A 23,268-nucleotide genomic window follows, 5' to 3' on the forward strand; every position below is an offset into this window, starting at 1 on the left:
GGTAATGAATGATTTCATCATTTTGTTACTTTATGTTGATGGATGCTAGTTGGTTATATAGACAGTTTTAGAATATATGTTATTCGACCTCGGAGGTATGATAAAACAAAAAAAAAAAAAACAAAAAAAAAACTGTAAAAATTTGAACCTGTACCTTTTTACGCTTCCATAAACTTTGCCTAAATATGCCTATCGTCTCATATTCGCGGCCCTCAGGTGAACTTTTGCGACCCTTGGATATATTTTTGCGGTCCTATGGAATATCTCGCGGACCTAGAATGAGTTGTACCTTTTTATCCTTTTGTACACATGTAAATTCTTATTTGTTACTTCAACTTTTATTGTCTTTAGGGACTTTTTCGAGTAATTCTTAACTACTTTGGACAAAATAAAAAAATTGGTCAATTTCAAGATAGGTTTGAAAAAATATGACCAAATTTTCAGTTGTATTTGTAGGCGGGTAATATAGTCGAAGGTTTTTTGAGATCAAGATTCTGCGTATGATCGTTTGTGTTTACAAGATAAGAATCGTAAGCACGGATTGATATTAAAAGATCTTACATATATAGTCCACTCATGTACTCCATAAATAACATCATTTATCAAATACTAGGTGTGCAGTAAAATCCTGAAATGTTTATACTTTATAGTTAAAACATCATAATACTAGTACTATACCAAAAATATGAATTCAAATTGCTATATTTTGAAGTCAATAGTTTAGTATGAAAACTGATACGGTAGAATTTACTCATAAAAGTCATTTATTGATTAATGTACTAACCAAGTTTAGCTCGTTGGTAAAAAAATTTACAACCTACCTTAAGTCAAGCAAGATTGGATCATATGGAGATCTTATAACCGGGATTGCGATCTTATATGTATCATATGCTTCTGTAGATTCATACAAATCTGAATCGTTTCGTTTAGCAGGATCATAAAATTTTAAGATCAAGATCTAAAACTTGACAGCAATTTTACTCGAGTTTTACAGGTCAAACATGCAAAGCTTCTAAAATTCCATACACACAAACATTGACAAAGTACAAAAACCATTTATAGATATGCTTCCTACCCTGAATTTTCCTTTCCAACGGATTGTAATTTCGCAATTACTTCTAAAATCATGGGGGGTCTCTTTATAATTAGTATACACATGACTATGTGAAATGATGTTTGGTAGTTTTCAACCGGCAGAGATGGCTAGCTGTGGTGTTCAAATAACAGACAGGATGCTAGCGAGTCGTCTGAGTTAGTAGATGCTAGATAGGAAGATAGCGTCTTCGATAATGTGGGTATACAGAATGATGATTTGAAAATTTTGAAATACTGTAAAAATGAATGAACAATTATGAAAAAATGATAAGTTTACACACATTGATAGGTGGTTTTAAAATCTTGATATGAAATGAAGAACCATTAAATTGCCTTTCTATACCAATCACTCATATATACATATACAAATATAAAATATTGAATATCATAAGTAAACATATTGCTGCAACAAATACCAAAAGCAGTTAGTCTTTCTTTTTTTTTTGTGACCATACATAAATACATACATACATACAACAATGGACATTGGACATTACCCAATCGCGACAGGGGTTTTCGGAACATACACTAGTAATCTTCTTGCATCTAAAACTGAAAAAAGAAAAACAGTGGACTGCCAACCTAAGGTAATACAAGTTATAGATTATTTTGGATGAAATAACACCCATATCAACACACATTATACATAAATTTTTCAAGTCAGAATATATATATATATATATATATAGATGATAGATGGATCGATTGATCATTACCATCGCTTTTGATAAATTATATCCAAAAAAAGTGGGAAAAAAAAAGTAGTAACAAAAAGAAACCCTAAACCTCTTATTAGTTTAACTTGCTCCAAACTTGAGTCTTTCCCAAATGAAAGGCTGGAACACATACATAACCTGCGGTGAGCTCTTGAACAGCAGAGCCACACATACGCATACTGCAGCTATGGCTACCATTGACAGCATTGCCGGCTTGTAAAGCGCCAATGATGACCGCCCGCCGCCATAATATGCCAATTTCCGCTCACATTGGCCACATGATTTCTGGAAAACCACTGGTGTTACCACTACAGCTTTCTCGGTTTCAAATCCAGCCACCTTACGAGACGGCTCTTCGGGTGGCATGTCAAGAACAACGTGTCCCTTCTCTGATCTCTTTTTGTTGATCTTTCTTTGAACTAGATGAATATAATTGTAATGGCCTCTTAGTGATGCGTAATCATAAGGAGTTAAACCTGTACCATCACGAGAGCTTCTCCATGCTTCAAGTCCCACCTGAAAAGGGTGAAAACTTAATCAAGTTAAAACTTTTTTTGAGAATGATGACATCCGAGGAACACTTCATCCATGTATGCTAATTCATGTTAGAAGTTCATGTATGGTAAAACATTTCAAGCTTTATGTACTTTAAGTAGGTTTGACAGTTTTTACTTTTAAGGTGTGGCAGTTTTGATCCATTTACTTACGATTGTGTAATTTTGATCTTTTTGTGAAACTCGAATGGAAGAGTTAGATATTTTAGCTAAAACGGGAAGGTACCAAAATGAATCAAATGGGTCCAAATGTGTTCAAAGACTAATTAATGCACTACACGTAAAATTTTCATATATGCATAACTAACAGATTAATTATACATATAATTTCTCTAATTACAAAGAGAAACTGTATATAGGTCAACCCAATCCGTTTCAACGAAAACCAGTAAGCCATATATGATCTGCTTTGAGGCGATTGATGGAATTTTTGGTTTTTCTAATATTTTGATGAAAACCCATGTAGTGATACAAGGAAAACGGTATGAGTTAACTTCAACCTAAATCAACTCGTTGATAAATAAGGCAAAATTGCCACCTGTAAAGTCTTAAGATGATTTTCAAAATTAAATTCTGGGAATACTTGGTTTTTACCGGGTTTTATGGCATTTATAGGTGCAGTTTATGGAATTTGACGGAAACCCAAGAGGCACATATAAGAATAGAAAGTACCTGCTGAGGATCATTAGTTAATGCATCCAACACGCTCTCAGAACCATCTTTACCAGATGCAATATGAAGAGGAGTTAACCCACCAGGGCCTGCAGCATCTGGTCTGAACAAAGCAGACCCAGGTCTGGTTCCATCTGAACTGTTTCCTTCACAATAATTTAAGAGCAATTGAACCATGAGGTTAGAGTTTCGTCTCACGGCTCGATGGAGTAAGCCCACTTCCACCAATGCAAATTCAACGGAACTATGGTCTGTTATGTCTACTGTTCCACTAAAGATAATGCCCAACAGTTTCTTGACCACGGCACACCAATCATGGTCAACAGAGAACTCTATAAGCCACCTGAACCGTTCAAAAGAGAAAAGATCCAAATTGGGATCCATGGAATTTAATCTCACTTTCAGTTGACTTCTATGAAGAAGCCATCCAATTTCGTTTACAAAATCCAATGCCCGTGTTCTTGCTTCTACTTCTTTCATCTCTTTTTCAGTGTTGTCAGAAGTTTCAGTTATGGCTAAATCACTCTCGAGCATACATATTTCTGAACAAACATCCGGTTCTGCTACTATAAATGGAAAGAAGCTGCTGCTGAGACTATCATCCTCGATCTACTCATATAAAGAGCATCCAGAAATCAGATATCTGTTTATTTAATAAGGATCTAAAAAACTGCTTAACTACAAAAATTTAGCAGGCCACCTCTATGAATCCTCTCCCGGAAATGTTAGGGATAGAGCATGAGAAGCTGAGAGACTGGATATCTTCGTAATTAATCGACGAATCTGTTTCCTCCAGTAAATCAGAACAAGTTGTCTGAACAAGGTATTTCCCTTCAAGTACACAGAGCATCCTAAAAAAGTAATTCTCAGTATGCTAAATGATATAAGTGAATAAATGCCAAGGAACTGGATACCTTAAATGGGTTGAAAATTAAATCCTTATTATATTAAATGGGTCGATGCAAATTATTGTTTCTCTCTAATTTCTAAATTAAGAAGAGGTCAAACAGGTTAAGATCGCTGAACTGTACTTTTTGATTTTTCAATGCATAGTAACTCTTATACTTTGATATTCTAGAGATTAATTACTAACGACATGATAGAAATTTTGTAATCAATCATGATTCATGACACGATAAAGACAACTGATGGTATTAGCAAAAGTTGTTTGCTCAATCAAGCCTGATCTGAACATTTATTAATTGGTACAACCAACGCATTTTGCAACCTCCAATTGTGATCATTAAAAGGTTTCTTGTTATTGTTGTGATATCAGTATCACGTAATAGTCATACACTTGTCATCTATTAACGGTATACAAAGACATTACTAACACTATGCCAAAACATTTTATTGGCCAGGTGGAGTGACCACCAAAAATAGAAGAATACAAACTACAAAGAAACTGAAAAATACCTTGAGGTTGACCATGAAATGTTTAAACCTTTAACTGAAAATTTAGCATTCTCGGTAGCGGAAACCGCTATGGGTGATATGTTCAAGATGCTGGAGTCTCTATATCCTTTATGTGGCAAAGCTGTGTTCAAAACAATCTGACCTGTAACACAATCATTCAATACAATGTTTAGAATGATGAAAGGTTAGTAACAAAAATATTTACACAAAGAGAAGAACCCACCATCACAAACAAATGCAACATGATCAAGCACCCTAGTGTAAACCCATCCAGTTCTCCAGAAAGAGTTATTTGAGGCTTCCAAAAGCTTTAGCAAATGGTTGCTCAAATCATAGCAAAGCTGCATCATAACAATAATCATAACCACTTTGTCCAAAGAAATCTTTATAATCTATAGAAATCTTGATTTAAGGTAAAAAGTTGGTTCTTTTTTGCTAATATGGGATTTGAATCTTGATGCATAAAATAGTAGAAAGATTTTACCTCGTCCCAAGAGGAATTGTCCATTCGAAGATATACTGCTAATATGATACATCCAGGTCGAATGTAACCTTCAATATCAGTCGGACTATGTAATAACCAGTCAAGGATCTGAAATTTACACAATTTATTAAATTAAAATTAAGAACTCATCAAGTCCCAATCAGCTGCAACAGAGAGAAAAAAGAGGGAAGGAAGAAAGACCTGGTTCCGGAGGAGAAGAGGCAACTCATTTGGATCTTTCCCAAATAGTTTGAATACGATTCGGTCAGTACGACTCTGAGAAAAGTAACGCAAATGTCACAAAATACACCACAAATTCAAAAGGAACAAGATTAAAATCATGATTTTTCATGCCATTTTTGCTTTATTAAAAGAATAAGCTTTGAATTTAAAAGTGAAAGTCATACCTGTCCTTCTCCACTAGAACTAGATGGTGACTGTGTTGCCGTTGAACCAGAGTTTCCACTTGTTTGAGGTGGACTTGACTTGTGAGGGTGGCTGCGTAACCATAAGGGCACACCGTCGTTATTTTCAGGGGTCTCAAAGCTCTCCATAGTTTCCATACAATCTTGAGAATCATCATAAACCATGTTCAAATCAATGTTGTTCAATTTCGTCTTTCTGACTTCAGTGGGAGATTTGTTATTTGACGGAAATGTTATTTGACAAGTAGCTGCACTTTGTAAAGCTTCTCTATTCATCATTACAGATCCTGAAGGATTCACAGTTTGTCCCACCAGCTGCATAGGCTCCTGTAAAATGGAGAAACATGTTAGATAGTGTTTGGATGCACGTTTTGATAGTATTTATGTGATTGTAACGAGATAAATCAGCTGTAATAAAACAGCTATTGATAATAAAATTTAGATGTGATTCTGCTGGTTTAATTTGTAATAAAATAATAAAATGCTTTTACGCATTTGCCAAAGTGACCAAAATGACATTTTCATTTATAAAAAAAAAAAAGTTTTTCATGAAAAAAAAGGTACAAGTAAAATGGAAATGGGCCTCATAAATTTATGTTAAATGAAAGTCTAAATAACTTTCCATATGAAATTCAGCGTTTTTCTTATGTAATTGATTATACCATAATACAACTACGCAGCAATCCCAAATCCAAACACACCCTTGATCGAGATTTACCTTCTCGGGGGTTGCAACGGATGTACCAGCATCCTGCAAACATTGTGATCCACCGGAAGAATTTTTCTCATTAGCTGTACCCGCGAGACTAGCAAGGTTTCTCAAAAGATGAGAGAGCATATCTTGATCTTTGCTTTGCTCGGACGTATTATTCGCTGCAATTCACAGAAAAAGACTCGTTTGTAGTGTCCCATTATCATTCAACTTAGCTTTCTTTCTTAACAATTGAAGAAGTAGGCGCTTACATTGAACATTTGATAGTATCCTCAAGAGACTAACGAGTAAATAACTAGAGGTGCGTTCATCATTTAGTGAAATTCCATTTGTCGGGTTTTCTGGATGTGTCTTTCTTCTCCGCCTATTATGTCCTGCTAAGCGTCTTCGACAACTTCTCTTTCCTTCATCAAATTCCTCAAGAGCATGAAACCTGCCCAAATATAAAACAAAATTAATTCAACTATATAACTATATATAACAATATTTCTACAAGAACTCACCTGCTGCACTGCTGACAAAACCTTTGCATCACATTCCCTACCAATGCTTTAGTGGCCTTGGAATGGGAATTACAAACCTTATGTCGCCGATGATAATCTTTTGCACCCGTTAGATCAGTATGACAATCATCCACCTGACAAACCGCACGATTAGAAGCACCCCCGCCTACTTTAGATTTCTTCCCATTCCTTCCCTCATACCTCTCCAATTCATCTTCGGTTACAGGATGCACTTGTACTCCAAGATTTAAGTTAAGACCCCCAATTTCTTCATCATCATCGAGAATTACAACCCTTCTCCGCTTTTCCAATTCCCTTTTTCCTCCATCAGAACACGAGGACGAGCTATTAGACACAACAGTATTCGTATTCCCCTCAACACCCGAATCAATTGGAAACAATTGCCTACCTCTACAATCCGACTGAAACCCATTTAACGGAGTAGCAGTAAATAGATCGCCGTCCCATTTCCAATCATTTAAATCCCATTCCATAGTCCTCTTTCCAACAGTCTTTAATTCCGGCACAACTGGCCCATAGTAATGATGAGGGTTTCCCCCAAATTTAGCCTCCATTGATCAATATCACAGCAATCAATCAATCCCCCTATGAAAGTACTTAATTTTTCGGTGATTTCACTACCTTAAGATCAACTCCATCAAAGCATATACAAGATCTACTAAATTAAATCATAAGCTAAAAAGGAATCTTTTTTGGGAAAAATCCAACCCCCACCCAATAAAGATTCTCAATTTCTTATTAATAAATACTAATTCATCATATCTTGGGTTCCGATTACTAAGCCTACAATAAAGATTACACCTTTTTAGCTGCAAAATCAAATTCAGTCACCAAATAAGGATCATTTTAATAACAATTGACCAAAAATAAAAACAACCCACAATCCAAAATCAAAAACCCAGATAGAAATACACTTAAAGATTACAACTTTACCTGAAATCAAGGGAAAAGATTCAAACTTTATGCCATCAAAGATTCAAGAAAACCAGTTGTGTACATATTTTCATCTAAATACTTTTGTGGGTTTTACACAAAAAAGTGTAGATGATAATTACGGTGGGGTATATATATGTATGTATATATATATTTATTTTTATAATTATTTATTTTAGTGATATTAATAAAAGTGGGATGATGATCTTTGAAGATTGATAAGAAGAAAAGAAAAATCACAGGCGAGAGTTGTGGGGGAAGGTAGAGAAAAGGTGGGAATTAGGAGGGTGAGAAATGAAAAAAGTGAGTTAGAGATGATGGATGATCAAGGACATATGTGTCCAAAGAAAACTGGTTGTAGGACATATTGATTGAGACCATTCCAATATGGTATGAGGGCATATCACATAGTGGCATTGTCCTTGTGAACAAACAAGACATATGATTATATATCTATTCATCTTTATTTTATATATCTGTTTATATATACTCATATAATATATATTTGTTGGACAAAATGTTAGATACATGACACAATACATGTGAAAACAATGTTAGGAATCTTTTCTTTTACTTGTTGTGTCTGTAGTTTCAAAGGTTTGTTTATATGATAAAGTATAAAGTAGTAGATTTAATACATAATGATGGAGATGGACTACTTTCTTAATGTGAAACTGGAAACCAGTATAATAGAATCTCTACAAAAGTAAAACAAAAACAACATGAATCTTTATGATTATTTCACCCGACTTGCTCTCCCATATATTTAATTTTATTTATGAATAAATTGGTTTATGTAGGTTTTGTTTTCTCCCGGATAATTTCGTTCAAGCCTTTGGTCATTTCATGTGGCATAAAGACGAAATTGGGAAATATAGCACATCCAGAATATTCATCTTAAATGGGCAGATTTAGAACGTTGGCCTTGTGTTTTGTATGTATTTATTATGTTTAACTTTTTTCCTTTTTTTTTACAGGTAAAACTCAAAATCCTTTAAAATAATTTTTTTTTTTTACATTGTATCAAAATATGGATGGAGGTAGTTGTTCACATTGCCCCCAAATTAGCTTTGTCCCTAAAAATACGTGTATATAATTCATGAAAAAGATGATTTCAAATATAAGAAACCACATAAATAGTTTGTGTGATTTACCCTTATTCTTATTTTAATGGAGTTTTATTGATTATTTGAAAACAAAATAAGAAAAGTTATTATTTTATGAATAAAAATTAAGTAGAAAGCTTATTAGTTTGTGTATACAACTATATATAATCAATGAGTCATTTTGTTATATATATATATATTTTTTTGGTATCTTATAATTTTAAGTTTTAAGTATAAAATGATTATTATAATGAACTTAATATGTTTCGATTTATATATTTAATTTTTTAATATTTTTGTTTTTAAATTTCTCTTTCCTGATAAATTTTAGAAATGCATTTTTTTTATGGTACAAAGTTTCTTTGGCAAAACCATCCCAAACCCGAGAACTCTTTCAGGTACATGAGGACCTCGAAATCAAACCAAATAAAACCAAGTTCTTCAGCTTAATAATGCTCGTTTATATGTGTATTATTTGAAAAATACGGTATGAAAAGATTTTCAAGAAAATGACCCTGCTAGTTTTGTAAAATGTTGATGTCATAGCAATCTTCTTTTATTTAATATAAATATTTTCATTCTAAAAACCATATTTCTCAACTTATACTACATATTCGAAAACTCATTAAGTTTACTTGGTTGAGCACCAGCTTTTCATGTTGCAGGTTTCGAGTTTGAGACATGGGAAGAACATTTCAAAGGTATTTCACAAATAAAGTCCTCCAGTGAAACAGATTTGAGTTATGCAGAGGGGACATGGTTTTACCCCAATTAAATGTCGTGCCTTCGGATGATTTAGTTAGGGGTTTCTCCTTCTACTAGGTATTGAGGGCGAGGGGACTCTCTAGCGCGGAACCGGTTAAGACAACGATAGCTAGATCCTCTTTTCCGAACAAATGATCCACACCTTTCAAAAAAAAGGTTTTCTAGATAATTTTTCCTATAATTCTTTGATTTTCTCAAACTTGCAACTAAAAGTGTTTCTCAAACTCCTTAAGGGCTCTCTTTTCAAAAAATAAAAAAGTTTTAGCACAAATTTTAAGGGCTCTTTAGACATTTAAAAAATAAAAATAAATTACAAACCCTTCTTATTTTCTCAAAAATGGAAACATAAAATTAGGAAAATTTTTTTGTAAGTTTCTAACTAAACACATCGTACTGATAACACATCCACTCATATACACGATGATAAATTAATAATAAGTCGGATCTCCTCAAAAATAAAATTGAGTCTTCTCAATTCTCCTATCATTGGCCCTAAATATTTGGCTAGTTATGCTAAACATCATTTTCACCATTTGCTCATCTAATAATCTTTCCCAAGATGTTGGAAATGAAATCTACTAAGTTCTAAATTAGCATATGACGTTCTAAAATATCTAGTTACAATTAAACTTTTAAATTAGAACTTAGAAAATTTCAATACCAAAGGCATGATTAAAAAAATGTAATTTGTCATAAGTTGTTCGAATAATAAAGGGAATTTACATCATAATCTAACAAATGCATGTTTAATGCTTTTCTAGACCACTAACAAAGCTGCTACTACAAAAGGGTCACTTAATGTAATTGTCTACTCCGTATTTGAGCCTTTTTTTAGTTTATTTTATTTTATTCCAAGTTCTTGTATGAATTCCCCAACAAAGTCCATCTTCGAATATTATATTTGTGCCAAAGTCTTGAACGGGTCAAACGTCCCTAAAGACCCCATGACATGTTGCCCATAAAACATCACATGCAACATTGCAACGCATTTTTTTTATTTACGCGTGAATTTTGAGTTTTGTTTGCAGATTAAAAAGGGACTCATATAACAAAAAAGATGTATATACAATAATTGCTATAAACGTATAAAAATAGGTAATAATTTTTTATAAGAGTTCACGGAAAAAAAATATGCTTTTATCATATGAATAATTAGAACTTACCATTTTACGTTGAATATTGTTCTTAGACTCGTCTTTACAGCAACATAATTGATCAAACTTTTATATACAATACAATTAAATAAATCATTCTCAATTTCTATTAATGTTAATATACTCCAAAAGTTAAAACGTGTAAATATTATTATTATTTTTATTAATCTTTTAATTTATATTGTAGATTTGTGGTTTATGTAATTTTAGGATCGACTTTAATATTAGTCTTCTTTTAAGAAATTCCATTTAAGCTTAAAACTAATATTTACAAATCCCTAAAATAATGGTTTTATACTAAATGTTTAGATTATATTAAAAAATATATAACAAAGAACTTTTAAAAATCGGGGACCTGTCTTAAAGTCGGACACCGTGTGATAGCTTATATAACATTTGCCTAAATCCTCTCCACTGACTTTTAAAAGTATAAAATTTACATAAACATACATACTTTCTTTCTTTAGGTGGCAAAAAACGTTAATTAGTTTTTTTCAACTAAGTTTTTAAACGTTATATCCAAATTTGAACATGAAATTTCTTAGAAATACAAAGTTTTCCATTTTTTTTTTTTGAATCACGAGACTAAGGGGGGTGGGAGTCGATGCGGTGTGAGAGGCGGTGAACCCCGGCCCCGCGTGGGAACACCGCCGCCGGTGGGTCGGGGTGGGGAAGAGGAGGAAGAAAACGGGGAAGCTTCACCGAGGAGAGAGAAATTGGAGTGGGGCCCGTGCGCAGGAAAAGAGCCAGTGGTGGCTGGACACGTGGCGAGGGGAGCGTGTTTGTAGCCGTTGCTTTTTTTTTTTTTTCTTTCTTTCTTTTTTTTACCTCTTTCTCTATATATATACACTCTTTTCTTCTTTAAACAACACACAACTACTCTCATTTTCACTACATTTTTATAAAATTCAAACACCCCAACCTTTTCATCACTAATTTCTTACACCCAACACCAAAAAATATGGCTTCCGATATTTTGGATAATTCGAGCGACTCTCCCGACGAGTCAAACGATAGCTCTATGGAATTCTTTGTTAACGCGTTACACTTTCTTGAAGATACGACAACTTCTAGTGCTCCTCAAACTCGACGGTATACGGACCGGCATCGGGAAATTGGTCTTGATACTCTTTTGAACGATTGGTTCGTTCAACAACCAAAATACGAAGACGATTACTTTCGAAAGAAGTTTCGAATGGACAAGACCATGTTTTTAGATATCGTGCGTGACATTGAAGCAAACTTCCCGTATTTCCAAGAACGTTACGATGCAAGAGGAAGAAAAAGTTTTACGGCGATACAAAAATGCACATCCGCCGTTAGGCAACTCACGACGGGTAACGCACCAGACGAGTATGACGAGTATTTGTGCATGGCAGCCAGAACCGCACGAGAGACCCTTGATTATTTTTGTGACGCCATCATTCGGTTGTATAGCCGAGAGTACCTACGCAGGCCGACGTCACACGACGTTGCACGCATCTTCGAGGCCCACGAGCTTCGTCATCATATGCCTGGGATGCTTGGTAGCATCGATTGCACACATGTCGAGTGGTCGGCATGTCCTAGACGTTTGAGAGGGCAATACACAAGGGGTGACCACAACGGTCCAACTATTATGCTTGAAATCACCGCGTCACATGATTTGTGGATTTGGCATGCTTTTTTCGGTGTCCCGGGGTCGAACAACGACATCAACGTGTTGAACCAATCCGATTTGTATGTCACAGCGCGTAACGGAACGGCTCCGGATTCTTCATTCCACGTGAATGGGCGAGATTATAAACGTGGCTACTATCTTAGTGATGGGATCTAAAACAAGTGGTCAACACTTGTTAAAGCATACCCGTATCCAACCGACCCTAAGGAAAAAAGATTCAAGAAATTGCAAGAGGCGGCCAGAAAAGATGTCGAGCGAGCTTTTGGTGTCCTCAAAGGTAAATGGAAAATTCTTCAACGACCTCTTCGACCTCTAACGAAAGACAAAATTGGAAAGTATGTTCATACATGTATTATCTTACACAACATGATCATTAAGAGGGACGGGAGGGCAATCTCACCGGTCCATATAATGGACCCGCCAGTGCAACCGGTGTTCGATGAAAGTGTGTATGCGGAGTTGATTGACGAAGAAGTTCACCATCGCCTTCGATATGATCTTACGGAGCACGTATGGGCTCAAGATTTGGTGTATCTCGATGATTAGTTTTTTTTTTAGTATTATGTTATGTTTCTTTTTTTTTTAAGTATTTATTTAATGTTTATTGTTTTTAAGTATTATGTAATGTTTATTTTTTTTTAAGTATTATGTAATGTTTCTTTGTTTTAATATAATAAAAGGGTATGTTTTTTAATTTTAAAATAATTTATGATTTTGTTAAGTAAAAATAAATGGAAATAAAAAAGATGATGTGGAAATTGGGGTTGGGGTGAGTAGCGCCACCATTTTGGGATGATTTGGGGTGAATTGGGGAAGTTTGAGGTGGAGAGTTTTTATTGGAAGATGGTGATGTGGATATTTGGGAAACTTTGGGGTTGGGGAAACCACTCCCACCCCCCTAAGTGACCAAGTGCTACAAAAGAGATTAGTTTCCTGGAATGTAACTATCTTTGACCGAATGTCTATAGTAGGAAAAAACTAAAATTGTGTGTATTATATGTAAGCAACTCGAAAAAATGTTTATTGTATGTAAGAAAACATACGTGACAACCATATACAGGTGCCACTTGTCAGATTTTAATTGGTTGAAATGAAATTCTTACATACAATAAATATTATTTTCGAGTTGTTTATATACAATACACACAACTTTAGTTATTTCCTACTATATACATTCGTTCAAAATTTTTTACATTTCAGGAAACTAATCCGAGAATATAGCTTCTAGAGGATGATATGATTGGTATACTCAGTTGGTACTTATGTTTGGCCATTTAGGACCTAAGAAACGAGCTACTATATCGTCTGTTTTATAATATTTTCGCAGTACTAACATAAATGATAAATCTACAACCAAAGGATAAATATGTAATTACATTGCTTTGGTAAAATGCCGTCCAAATCATATTCCACAAGAAGGGACCATAGGCTGCATGTGGGTTGAATTTAAAGCACTCAATTTGTCTCCTATTCTCAGTACCATTTAATTAATTTAGTATTAATTGAGCCATTGTTAAATTATCAAATCATATTTCATGAAGAATTATATGTAAAAATCCAAAAACATACAATATTGTCAGTTTTTTATATTTGACCGACAATGATTAGATTAGTTTGACAAGTTAAGATTCAATAACAGCTTTATAGGTGGTTATGTTAGTAAATGACATAACATGTCGAATACATAAGATTATACGGTACATAGTATACTTCATACAAACTGTATCCAAGAATATGTAACATGTGATTTTGAAATATCTTTACAAAAACTAATAAATACAATGTGGCTGATAAAAAGACAAGGGCCACTTTAACTAATTAAATTTTGTTATGTATATGTCGTTAAAAAAATGATTTTGAATTGAAAGTGAATGCAAATTTTTTTCTTTTAAAGAGTTGTATGTCTCAACTCTCAAGTGTTTCACCCCTTTGGCAATAGCGGTTGATTAATTATTGGGTAGTTACTAATATAAGTTTATTGATTTTTATTCCATGTAATATGTGATGCTTAACAAGAATTTCTTGTTTTAAAATTAGTTAAGTGATTGACTTTAAACATTGTTACATAGCCATGGATATACTTTAGATTCCGGTTTGGGAATGGTTGGTAGTTTCAAATTCCACATTGTCAAGTCTTTTCTTAGGTAGTAGTATCTACATATTTTGTAGATTAAAATCATAAATTTAGGGAAAGGGATAGTGCAGGAAAATTAAAAGACAAAGAGGAGATCCAAATAATGTGATACTTACGGAGTTACCTAAGGTTGGAGGATCAATGGTGGTAGATCATGAGATCGAGTTGGAATCGGGTTCCATATACATTTGTTAAGGCCATCACTAAAGTTAAAAAGAGACAACAATGAGTTTTGAGATGCATGATGGTAAATAATGTATAATATATTTGTTTTGAATTCTATATCAATATTTTATTACATTTCTTTGTAATAATTTTATTTTGAGTTATTGAACTTCAGTTGTAAATATATTCATTTATACTTTTATATATATATATATATATAACTCATTAGTTTTTAATCTATATTATAATTTTATCATACATGATTAGTTATACATGAAAGAAAAATTAGTTTTTACATAAGATCTATAGAACTTAGTGTGATATTTCATGTTGAACTTCAAAAGTATTTATCATTGTAACCCGCAGCGAGGCAGAGATGACTAAGTGACATATGGAATATGGCGACGACAACAGCATTTATACATTTTACTACTGATCGATAACTTTTGGGCTTATATTTTATGTTGGAGCCAGGTCTCGTATTTTTTTTTAACTTTTTCGGAGACGGCACTGAGTGGAGATATTACACAATCCAATTTTAAATTTCTCTTATTTACACAAAGTTTAGCTCTTTAATACGACTATCCCTCTTGATATGTTTTTTTTTTCATTTGAAAAAGGGAAAAATTCAAAATTTATGCGGTAATTATCATATCTATCATGAATTTTGCTAACTTTTTGCTTTTCAATGTGTTATATTACGTATTTATTTTGAATACTTGAAAGCTTTAAAATGTTACTTAAAATTATGTGTTAATGTTAGACATGTAAAACGAACTAACTTATTTGCTTGAAATTATGGTTACACTCGAATACAAGTATAGTTTCATTTGATCGATCATCTTTCTCAAATTAAGTTGATTTAGAAGCATCCACAATTCCACATATACCTAGATCACTAGATGGTTTTAAATAGAAAATATTTTAAATCTATAATATATAACCCTTTATAAAGTGTATTGATCTATCCTATTTTAAGAAATTTAATACTTTTTTATATCAAAAATACACTTATTTCTTAATCTTAATTCCCCTATATACCTAATCAATACCTTTATAATATTTAATAAATAAAACAACTCTTTCTTTAAAAGTGATGGATGAATTATCTAAAATATCATTAATGATTAAATTATAATATCTGTCTTTTATTCAAAATATCTTGATTAACCTTTTACATCAATTACCTCTACATCAATTATCTACACCACTCGACACCGTGTCCACCACCAACAATCGCTCCCACCACCACACTGTTGCTGTCACAATAACCGCATTATACGAATAACGTGCTAGTACAATACATGATTGTATAAATAATTTAGATAAGACAAAATAAATTAGTCAAAATCCGCTTAAATATATTGAAAACCTAGTTTTATCTAATACAATTTCAAGTGAATTTTGTTTTAGTGAGTAATAAAAAACTGGACCTTAAAAACCATTTTATCCAAAAAGGCAAAAACCCCATTTTAGCTATCATAAACCCCTCTGCCTCCTTAAACCATTTTTATTTTGCTCCACCGCCTCTCTTTCTCTCTATCACTGGCTGACTTTCCCACCCTCGACTCATTTTCTGTCTGATCGGTACTCCTCTTCTATATCCATATATATCCTATATATATATGTTTCATATAATAATATAATATTTAGGTATGTTTTCTTGGATTGTATATGTATTCACTAAAAATGCTTACTTTTATATACTTTTATATATGTGTGTGTTTATGTATAGATGTATATGCCCCTTTTTATTTAGTGAATCAAGAATCCATTTTGAAGCCTTTAAATTGGTTTTAAAAAAAAAAAAGGTTGTATAATATACAAAACCCTAGTGTTAAGAAGTCGAAAAACTGATATTGAGTTATGTATTAACATAGAAAAGGTTGATTCTTTATGATGTCATACTAAGTTTAGGTTAACGTTGTGTATTAGAAGGCGTTTGGATTGTGTTTAGGAGGAGATTTATATGATTATGGTATATGGGAAATGCAAATATTTTTACATAAATGGGATTTTGACGTCATAGCTTGAACGCCGCCTTTGTGGTGGTGGCTAGACATGGAACCTGCTAAGGCCTCTAAAAGAGTATTCGAGAACTTGTATTCCATGTGAATTTTTTTTTTCAAGTACCTGTTTAGTAACATAAGATCATACCACATCCCATGAAGTTAGTAATAGATGTCGAGAGAAAGGACTGAGCTTGAAATGCTAACGGATGTGTTTTGTTGAATCCAGTCGAGTAACCTCGTTGGTAAGGCCTTTTAGCTGCGTGGGATCGAAGCATTGTGGTGTAGCAATAACTCAAGAAGAGTGATATATGGTGTTTCTTTTTCAAAAAGATGGACGAGTCTTTGAGAAATTTCATTAGTAAGGATTTCATAGGCGTAGCTAGACAGTTGGGTTTAAGGAATTTGTGAAAGGAGAAAGGCAACCTGGCTTCTTTTCATACCAATTCTTACAACCATAGTCACAAGAAACTAAATGCTATTATAGGTTTTGTCTTGTTCTCAATAGATCGGTATAAATAAGTACCAAAAATAGTTATTAAACGGATTTAAACCTGAACTTATGTTGGGCAGAAGGTTGCTTCCAACTTCCTGTAATTTTATCATAGCATACAAGATATGCAATCCCACAATAGGGTTCCATGTAATTCTTGCCTCTTTTTTTATGCTTGTTTCTGTACTTGATTAATCCGAGTTATAAGTTATAAATTGTCATTTTGGTATTTCTTAAGCTCTTTGCTCTGTCTAGCTAAGACTTGTATAGTTATATTCTTCAATTCCTTTCTGTGCTAAAGTTACTATCTCTTCTCTTTTTATGTTATAGCATATGGACTTGATTGAATCCATCGATGACATCCCAGTACAAAACCCGTCAGCAGAAGATTTTTCTGCTGCTGACTTAAAATGGTTTAAATATGGCACTCCAGAACATCATGATGATGTGGCCCTAGTTCCTTATGCTAGAGTTGAAGATTTCATTTTTGGCGAGTGTTCCAATGCAGAAGCTCCAACCCGTTTCCACATTCAGAGAAGGAGGAAACGTTTGCGAGGCAGCTTGATGGAGTTGAAGAATGATGAATATCTAGACAAAAGGCAGTAAGTTGTTTACAGTTTCCATTTAATCTAATTGCAATCTGCTAATCTGTCTCATATTTTTATTGTTTAATAGTTTGTGTCAATCTTTTTCTTTAAATATTGCTTATACATTTAGTGTCACCGTGTCACTATTAAATTTAGTGTTCTAAATGCTGTTATAGAGAAGTGTTTAGATATTAATGTTACTTGACGATGTGTTTTCCTTTTGATTTATGAATGGATGCTGTAACCTTTTAATGTTCTGCTGGTTATACTAAGGTAGTTATTGATTTCCTTAAAAGATAACCATGTTACGTTTATTGGCAACTCGTGTACGATTGAATATGTTGCTTAAATATCACGATCTTGTTTTTTTTCAGAAAGCTTACAAGGCTAACTGTTATGCTACTTTTTTTTATAAATGAGAACTTCAAACCAAGGTTACTTTATTGGATCTTATACTAAGCATTAGATAGACTGAAACAACAAAAATATGATTTGGGAGCGGAGTTACGTATTGTTGACGAATATACTTGAACATCAAAGCAAGACTTTCAAGGATAATCTGAATTACTTTCCACGTACCATTGGTTGTTTAATAGGACCCAAATAATACACAAAATATTCTAAATACTAAGTACAAAATTGGTCTGATTTTGAGATGAAACCTTCTCTTTGAGTGATGATCTATTAAACTCTAATTCAATAATAAAACCCAACATAATACTCAACTTCTAACCTTTGTCTATAAAATTACTTCATTATGGATATAATATTCTTGCTTATTTTTTTTTTAAGTTTACAAAAACCCAACATAATACTCTAATACTCGACTTCTAACCTTTCACTAATTAAGTGTATACAATGCAAAGCGACAATGTTGAGCTTTAGAAAGTTCCTAATCTTATGTCTGTTTATTTTCTTTTTGTAAAGCTACTGGTGCTCCTTCGGTCCTGAAAATTACGGGGATGATGGAGTTGTATTACCTAGCAGAAAGTATCGACTCAACACTCGAAATCGTGCAGCTAGACCTCAATCAATGCGAGGTTGCCAATGCCATTTTGTGGTCAAACGTTTATATGTCCGTCCATCTCTTGCACTTTTAATTTACAATGACCGACGCCATGTGAATAAGTCAGGATTTATCTGCCATGGTCCACTTGACCGGGATGCTATTGGCCCGGGAGCCAAGAAAATTCCATATGTAGGAAATGAGATTCAGCAACAAACAATGTCAATGATTTATCTTGGCATCCCTGAGGAGAATGTTCTAGAGAAACACATAGAAGAGATTCAACGTTATGGTGGGTCAGATGCGAAAGTCAATGCTCTTGCTTCTCAGTATGTTCATAAACTCGGAATGATAATAAAGCGGTCTACGCACGAACTGGATTTAGATGACCAAGCTAGTATACGAATATGGGCTGATCGTAATAAGAGACTCACTTTTTATTTTCAAGATTCTTCTGAAAATGAACCGTTTATTCTTGGGATCCAAACTGAATGGCAGTTGCAGCAAATGCTTCGTTTTGGACATCACAGCTTTATAGCAGTTGACTCGACGTTTGGAATCAAGAGGTTAAAGGTGCATAATAGTAGCTCGTTAAGGTTTCTTTAGGGTCTAGAAATCTATTATCAGAAGTAGGAGTATACCCTTTTACTGATAAGATGGATTGATATGGGTTGTGTATCATCTCAGGTGGGTCAATCGAAAAGTTAAGCTAAAAGGGTAACGGGCAAACGAGATGGAAGTTGACCAAAGTCTATTATTATGCCTAGAATCCAGTAAACTGTCCTATTCAGCGATTTCTTATTATGAATGCTGTTATGGGCAGGTCAGCTGGGTTAACATGTCAAAATGAGTATTTTTTTAGTACTGGTTGACCTGGAATGTTTTTGTTCAAATTTTCTGGTTTTTTTCCCACAAATAGTTAAATCTGTCAAAAATAATGTCTTGAATTATGTTGTCTAAATAATACTCGCATTTTTATAGAAACATTTTAAGAGGTTTATATATTGGATGTCACATTGAGTGACATGTGACCCTTTTGACCAATTTCCTTTCAGGCTAATAATATTTTTACCGATTTGACTCACTTGAGATGAAAATGTAACCTTAATTGACCTATTCGTAAGCATATGGGCCAAAGTTGCCACCTCTACCGATAATATTGGCAGTTCCTTTTCTTAATTTTAGTTTTCTGATGGCAGTATCCTCTGTGTACGCTTCTGGTATTTGATTCGAGACAACATGCACTCCCTGTAGCATGGGTCATTACTCGGAGTGTTGCTAAATCTGATATCTCTAAATGGATGAAAGCTCTAATTGACCGTGTTCGTGCTATTGACCCCACATGGAAGGCAAATGGGTTTTTAATTGATGATGCAGCGGGAGAGACTGATCCCATAAGGTCGGCCAATCACTCATCAAACTAATGTTTCGTCTCCCTTGTTTTTTTATTTGTATAATGTCTGCATTTGTTTCCAGGGAGATATATTCATGTCCTATATTATTTTCTTTATGGCGTGTTCCTCAGCCATGGCCGGGAGCCTGAGACATATAGTTAACATCTGCATTTGTTTCCAGGGAGATATTTTCATGTCCTATATTATTTTCTTTATGGCGTGTTCGTCGGTCATGGCTGAGACATATAGTCAAGAACTGTAGGAACATTGAAGTTCAAAGAGAAATTTTCAAGCGCCTGGGGGAAATAGCTTACAGCATTTGGGGCGGGGTAAATCCGTTAGCAGTCCTGGAGAAATTCACCCTTGATTTTGTTGATCAAACAGACTTCATGCAGTATTTCACTGCTACATGGGTGCCCAAGATTGGTTAGCCATTGTTACTTTTTCTTGCTTCTTTTACGTGTTGAATTCTTTTAGGAGTGGCACAATGGCGGGTTGGGTAGGTTAGATGACAAGACAAAACGATTACGACTTACAGGGTAAAGTGGCTTTTTTTTTTTTTGAAACTAGCCAGTCGGGTTGAGTTGTGCCTCGTTACTTTCTTCTGTCTAATTGTTAAGATATATATATATATATATATATAGAGAGAGAGAGAGAGAGAGAGAGAAAAGTGAATATTGGAGTTGTTCCCCATCTAAGCTTAGATGGGGAACCCCTCACATTCAACTATTTTAAATTTGTTTTGTATTTTTAATAAATCTATGCGCCCCCATGAATTTTATGATTAAAAAACAAAATGTGAGGTGTTCCCCATCTAAGCTTAGATGGGGGACAACCCCATATTCACTTCCCCCATATATATATTACAAAAAAGTAGTACTTCGTATTACTACCATAATTGAACAAATAATCTAGGAGTCTACACGCTTTGCGATTTTCAACGTCATTATATTCACATGCATTAGCTATGTTTCCCTTCACCTCAACTTTTTTTAGCTGATCATTTTGAGATAAACCAACCCAAATTCTCCCTTTACTGTGTTAACAGATTAAATTTGCCACCTTAAGATTCTTACCATCTTTTTAGCTATTTCTTGTTCGTAGAATTTTAATAGATACACCTGTGTTTTTTGATTCAGAAATGTGGTTAACAACAATGAAAACTTTCCCTATTGCAAGTCAAGAAGCGTCTGGTGCAATTGAAGCTTATCATGTGAAGTTAAAAATGAAACTTTTTGATGATTCACATCTTGGTTCACTCCAAAGAGTTGATTGGTTGGTGCACAAGTTAACATCTGAGTTGCACTCTAGTTACTGGCTGGATCGCCGTGCAGACGAAAGTGATTCGTTCCTACCAGTGAAGGAGGAATACATTAATTCTACATCATGGCACCGTGCGTTACAAATTCCCGATGCGGATGTAACCTTAGACAACGAAAACCACCTTTTTGCTAAAGTGGTTGGTCAAAAGGATAGAAACTGTATGCATCTAGTGTGGAATCCCGGGTCTGAGTTTGCCTTTTGTGATTGTGAATGGTCATTACATGGCAATCTCTGTAAGCATGTTCTCAAAGTCAATATGATATGTGAGAATCAACAAGGGTATCCAAGTTCAATGTCCTTTCAGTCATATCAAGAGATACTTGTAAACATGCTCAAAAAACCACCTGATGATTCACTTGAACTCGATTTATCAACAGCCTGGTTGCATCGGATTTTGGATCAAATTCAGAAACTCGTTGAATTGAACAAGTCAACTGATATTGGCACTGTAGTGAATAATCTTCCTTTGAAGTGGGGTGAGAAGAAAAAGAGAATATCATTAGGCAAGCCAGCAACCGTGAGGCTTACTTTGGGACCGACCTCTCCAAAGAACAATATTATTCGTAAGAAGAATCGTAAGAGGAAAAGATTGTCATGTATAAGAGATCCTTAAATGACGGCCATCTTAAATGCTGTTTTTTTCAAATCCGTAATCCCATAATACAGAAATTAGTTAGTTTAGCGAGCACACCATTTGATGCCCGTCTTGGTTGTTTTGTGGTTGAAAGTGGAAGAGTACAATAAAGTTACCAGAGTTGTACATAGCATTATTTTGTTTTTTGTTTTTATCCTGGAGCAAATACTTAACATTTTTTTGCTCTACGCTGTATAAATCTCGCCAGTTTTTTCATCTATTTGATTGCTGTATCTACAGGTAAGGTTCCTATCTATTTGAATCTTAATTAGTAGTATCGAACATACCTATTTACGTTTAATTTGAATGGTATACTAGTCTTGAAAGTGGAAATTTAAGCCTGAGCGTATACATCATGTTGAATTTCTGTTTATATAGCTGTGGTTTAACACAGGAATTGGTATTTAATGGATTGAAACCCTGGATGTATTGGAGTTTATGTTTGAGATTTTCAAAGTTGAGTTTTGTGTATGCGAGTGTAAGAACTTAAGGTGTTGTATGTATATACATAAACGATAAACATAGGAAGGTTTTCCTTCCAAGTTATTTAGGGAGAGCAAGTCTTTGACTCAAATTTTTGTGTGGTATCTATGGTATGTCCTTGACCTTTTCCGAACCCTAATATATGTCTAGATATAACACAAAAAAGTACACCATCTTTTTTAGTCGTATCCCATCCAACATGTTTCAGAGTATGACATTATACAACACCGTAAAACACATTTGTTGCCTCATAAAAATCAGTTACACTTGAATGCTAGAGCAAAATACCTATAGCTATCATCCAACCCGAACATCATAATTCATAACCCACGTAATTCAACACAAAAATATAGCAGTAGCTAAAGCAAAATCTCATGCACTTCGACTCTAGCTTAAACTTTCCAAGGGCTTATTCACCACTCAATCCAATTTGGGATGTAAATTTTCGATCTATTTGAAATTCAAAAATGCAGAGGCTGTTATTGCTATTTTTGAATTTGCACTGCATTACAAACTTTAGCAAAGGCTGTTATTGCTATTTTTTAAACACCTTGTTACATGCTTCCGATGTAACATATAAATTATAGACCAAACACCCAAACTTCAAATTTTAAGATTGAATTTTTTTAAAATTACGAGGATCACTATGGTTGATCAGTTCTTCAATGAACACATATCAAATTCGTTCATCTTTTATTGTCCATCCTCTTTTGACTCTTCCTTGTGTAACAAAACAAGCATCAAGAGTTTCAATTGGATCGTCACAAAGAACAGAATATAGGTCGACCCCAAAGTAATCCTCTAAACATAATCTCACTGGGATC

At 34.0% G+C, this 23,268-nt stretch overlaps 3 protein-coding genes across 3 annotated transcripts; 2 read left to right on the forward strand and 1 right to left on the reverse strand.

The window, feature by feature from the left end:
- Positions 1 to 1,678: 1,678 nt before the first annotated feature.
- LOC122609854 (squamosa promoter-binding-like protein 1) lies at positions 1,679 to 7,792 on the reverse strand. Its single transcript, XM_043782799.1, has 12 exons — positions 7,532 to 7,792; positions 6,578 to 7,407; positions 6,326 to 6,507; positions 6,081 to 6,235; positions 5,345 to 5,689; positions 5,139 to 5,213; positions 4,938 to 5,045; positions 4,677 to 4,794; positions 4,454 to 4,595; positions 3,738 to 3,888; positions 3,038 to 3,646; positions 1,679 to 2,327 (listed from the first exon to the last, which is right to left on the reverse strand). Exons 2-12 carry the CDS (start codon positions 7,150 to 7,152, stop codon positions 1,893 to 1,895), a joined length of 2,895 nt encoding a protein of 964 aa, XP_043638734.1. The 5' UTR covers positions 7,153 to 7,407; positions 7,532 to 7,792; the 3' UTR covers positions 1,679 to 1,892.
- Positions 7,793 to 11,517: 3,725 nt separating this feature from the next.
- Positions 11,518 to 12,372, forward strand: LOC122610485. Its single transcript, XM_043783470.1, has one exon. The coding sequence runs from the start codon at positions 11,518 to 11,520 to the stop codon at positions 12,370 to 12,372; it is 855 nt and encodes a 284-aa protein (XP_043639405.1).
- Positions 12,373 to 16,004: 3,632 nt separating this feature from the next.
- LOC122580520 lies at positions 16,005 to 22,215 on the forward strand. Its single transcript, XM_043752794.1, has 6 exons — positions 16,005 to 16,102; positions 17,348 to 17,619; positions 18,532 to 19,183; positions 19,810 to 20,009; positions 20,186 to 20,430; positions 21,144 to 22,215. The coding sequence occupies exons 2-6, from the start codon at positions 17,351 to 17,353 to the stop codon at positions 21,938 to 21,940; spliced, it is 2,163 nt and encodes a 720-aa protein (XP_043608729.1). The 5' UTR covers positions 16,005 to 16,102; positions 17,348 to 17,350; the 3' UTR covers positions 21,941 to 22,215.
- Positions 22,216 to 23,268: the final 1,053 nt, after the last annotated feature.

This window comes from Erigeron canadensis, chromosome 8 (assembly GCF_010389155.1).
Source record: "Erigeron canadensis isolate Cc75 chromosome 8, C_canadensis_v1, whole genome shotgun sequence".
In the NCBI taxonomy this organism is placed as follows: domain Eukaryota; kingdom Viridiplantae; phylum Streptophyta; class Magnoliopsida; order Asterales; family Asteraceae; genus Erigeron; species Erigeron canadensis.

Bases quoted from the DNA above. Each gene is read 5' to 3' on its own strand.
- LOC122609854 (XM_043782799.1), bottom strand. From the start codon at position 7,152: ATGGAGGCTAAATTTGGGGGAAACCCTCATCATTACTATGGGCCAGTT. The intron at 5,214-5,344 runs GTATGACTTTCA...TACTTTTCTCAG, and splicing joins GTTCTAGTGGAGAAGGACAG to AGTCGTACTGACCGAATCGT. The intron at 4,795-4,937 runs GTAAAATCTTTC...GTTATGATGCAG, and splicing joins ACAATTCCTCTTGGGACGAG to CTTTGCTATGATTTGAGCAA.
- LOC122610485 (XM_043783470.1), top strand. From the start codon at position 11,518: ATGGCTTCCGATATTTTGGATAATTCGAGCGACTCTCCCGACGAGTCA.
- LOC122580520 (XM_043752794.1), top strand. From the start codon at position 17,351: ATGGACTTGATTGAATCCATCGATGACATCCCAGTACAAAACCCGTCA. The intron at 19,184-19,809 runs GTGCATAATAGT...TTCTGATGGCAG, and splicing joins TTGGAATCAAGAGGTTAAAG to TATCCTCTGTGTACGCTTCT. The intron at 20,431-21,143 runs GTTAGCCATTGT...TTTTTGATTCAG, and splicing joins TACATGGGTGCCCAAGATTG to AAATGTGGTTAACAACAATG.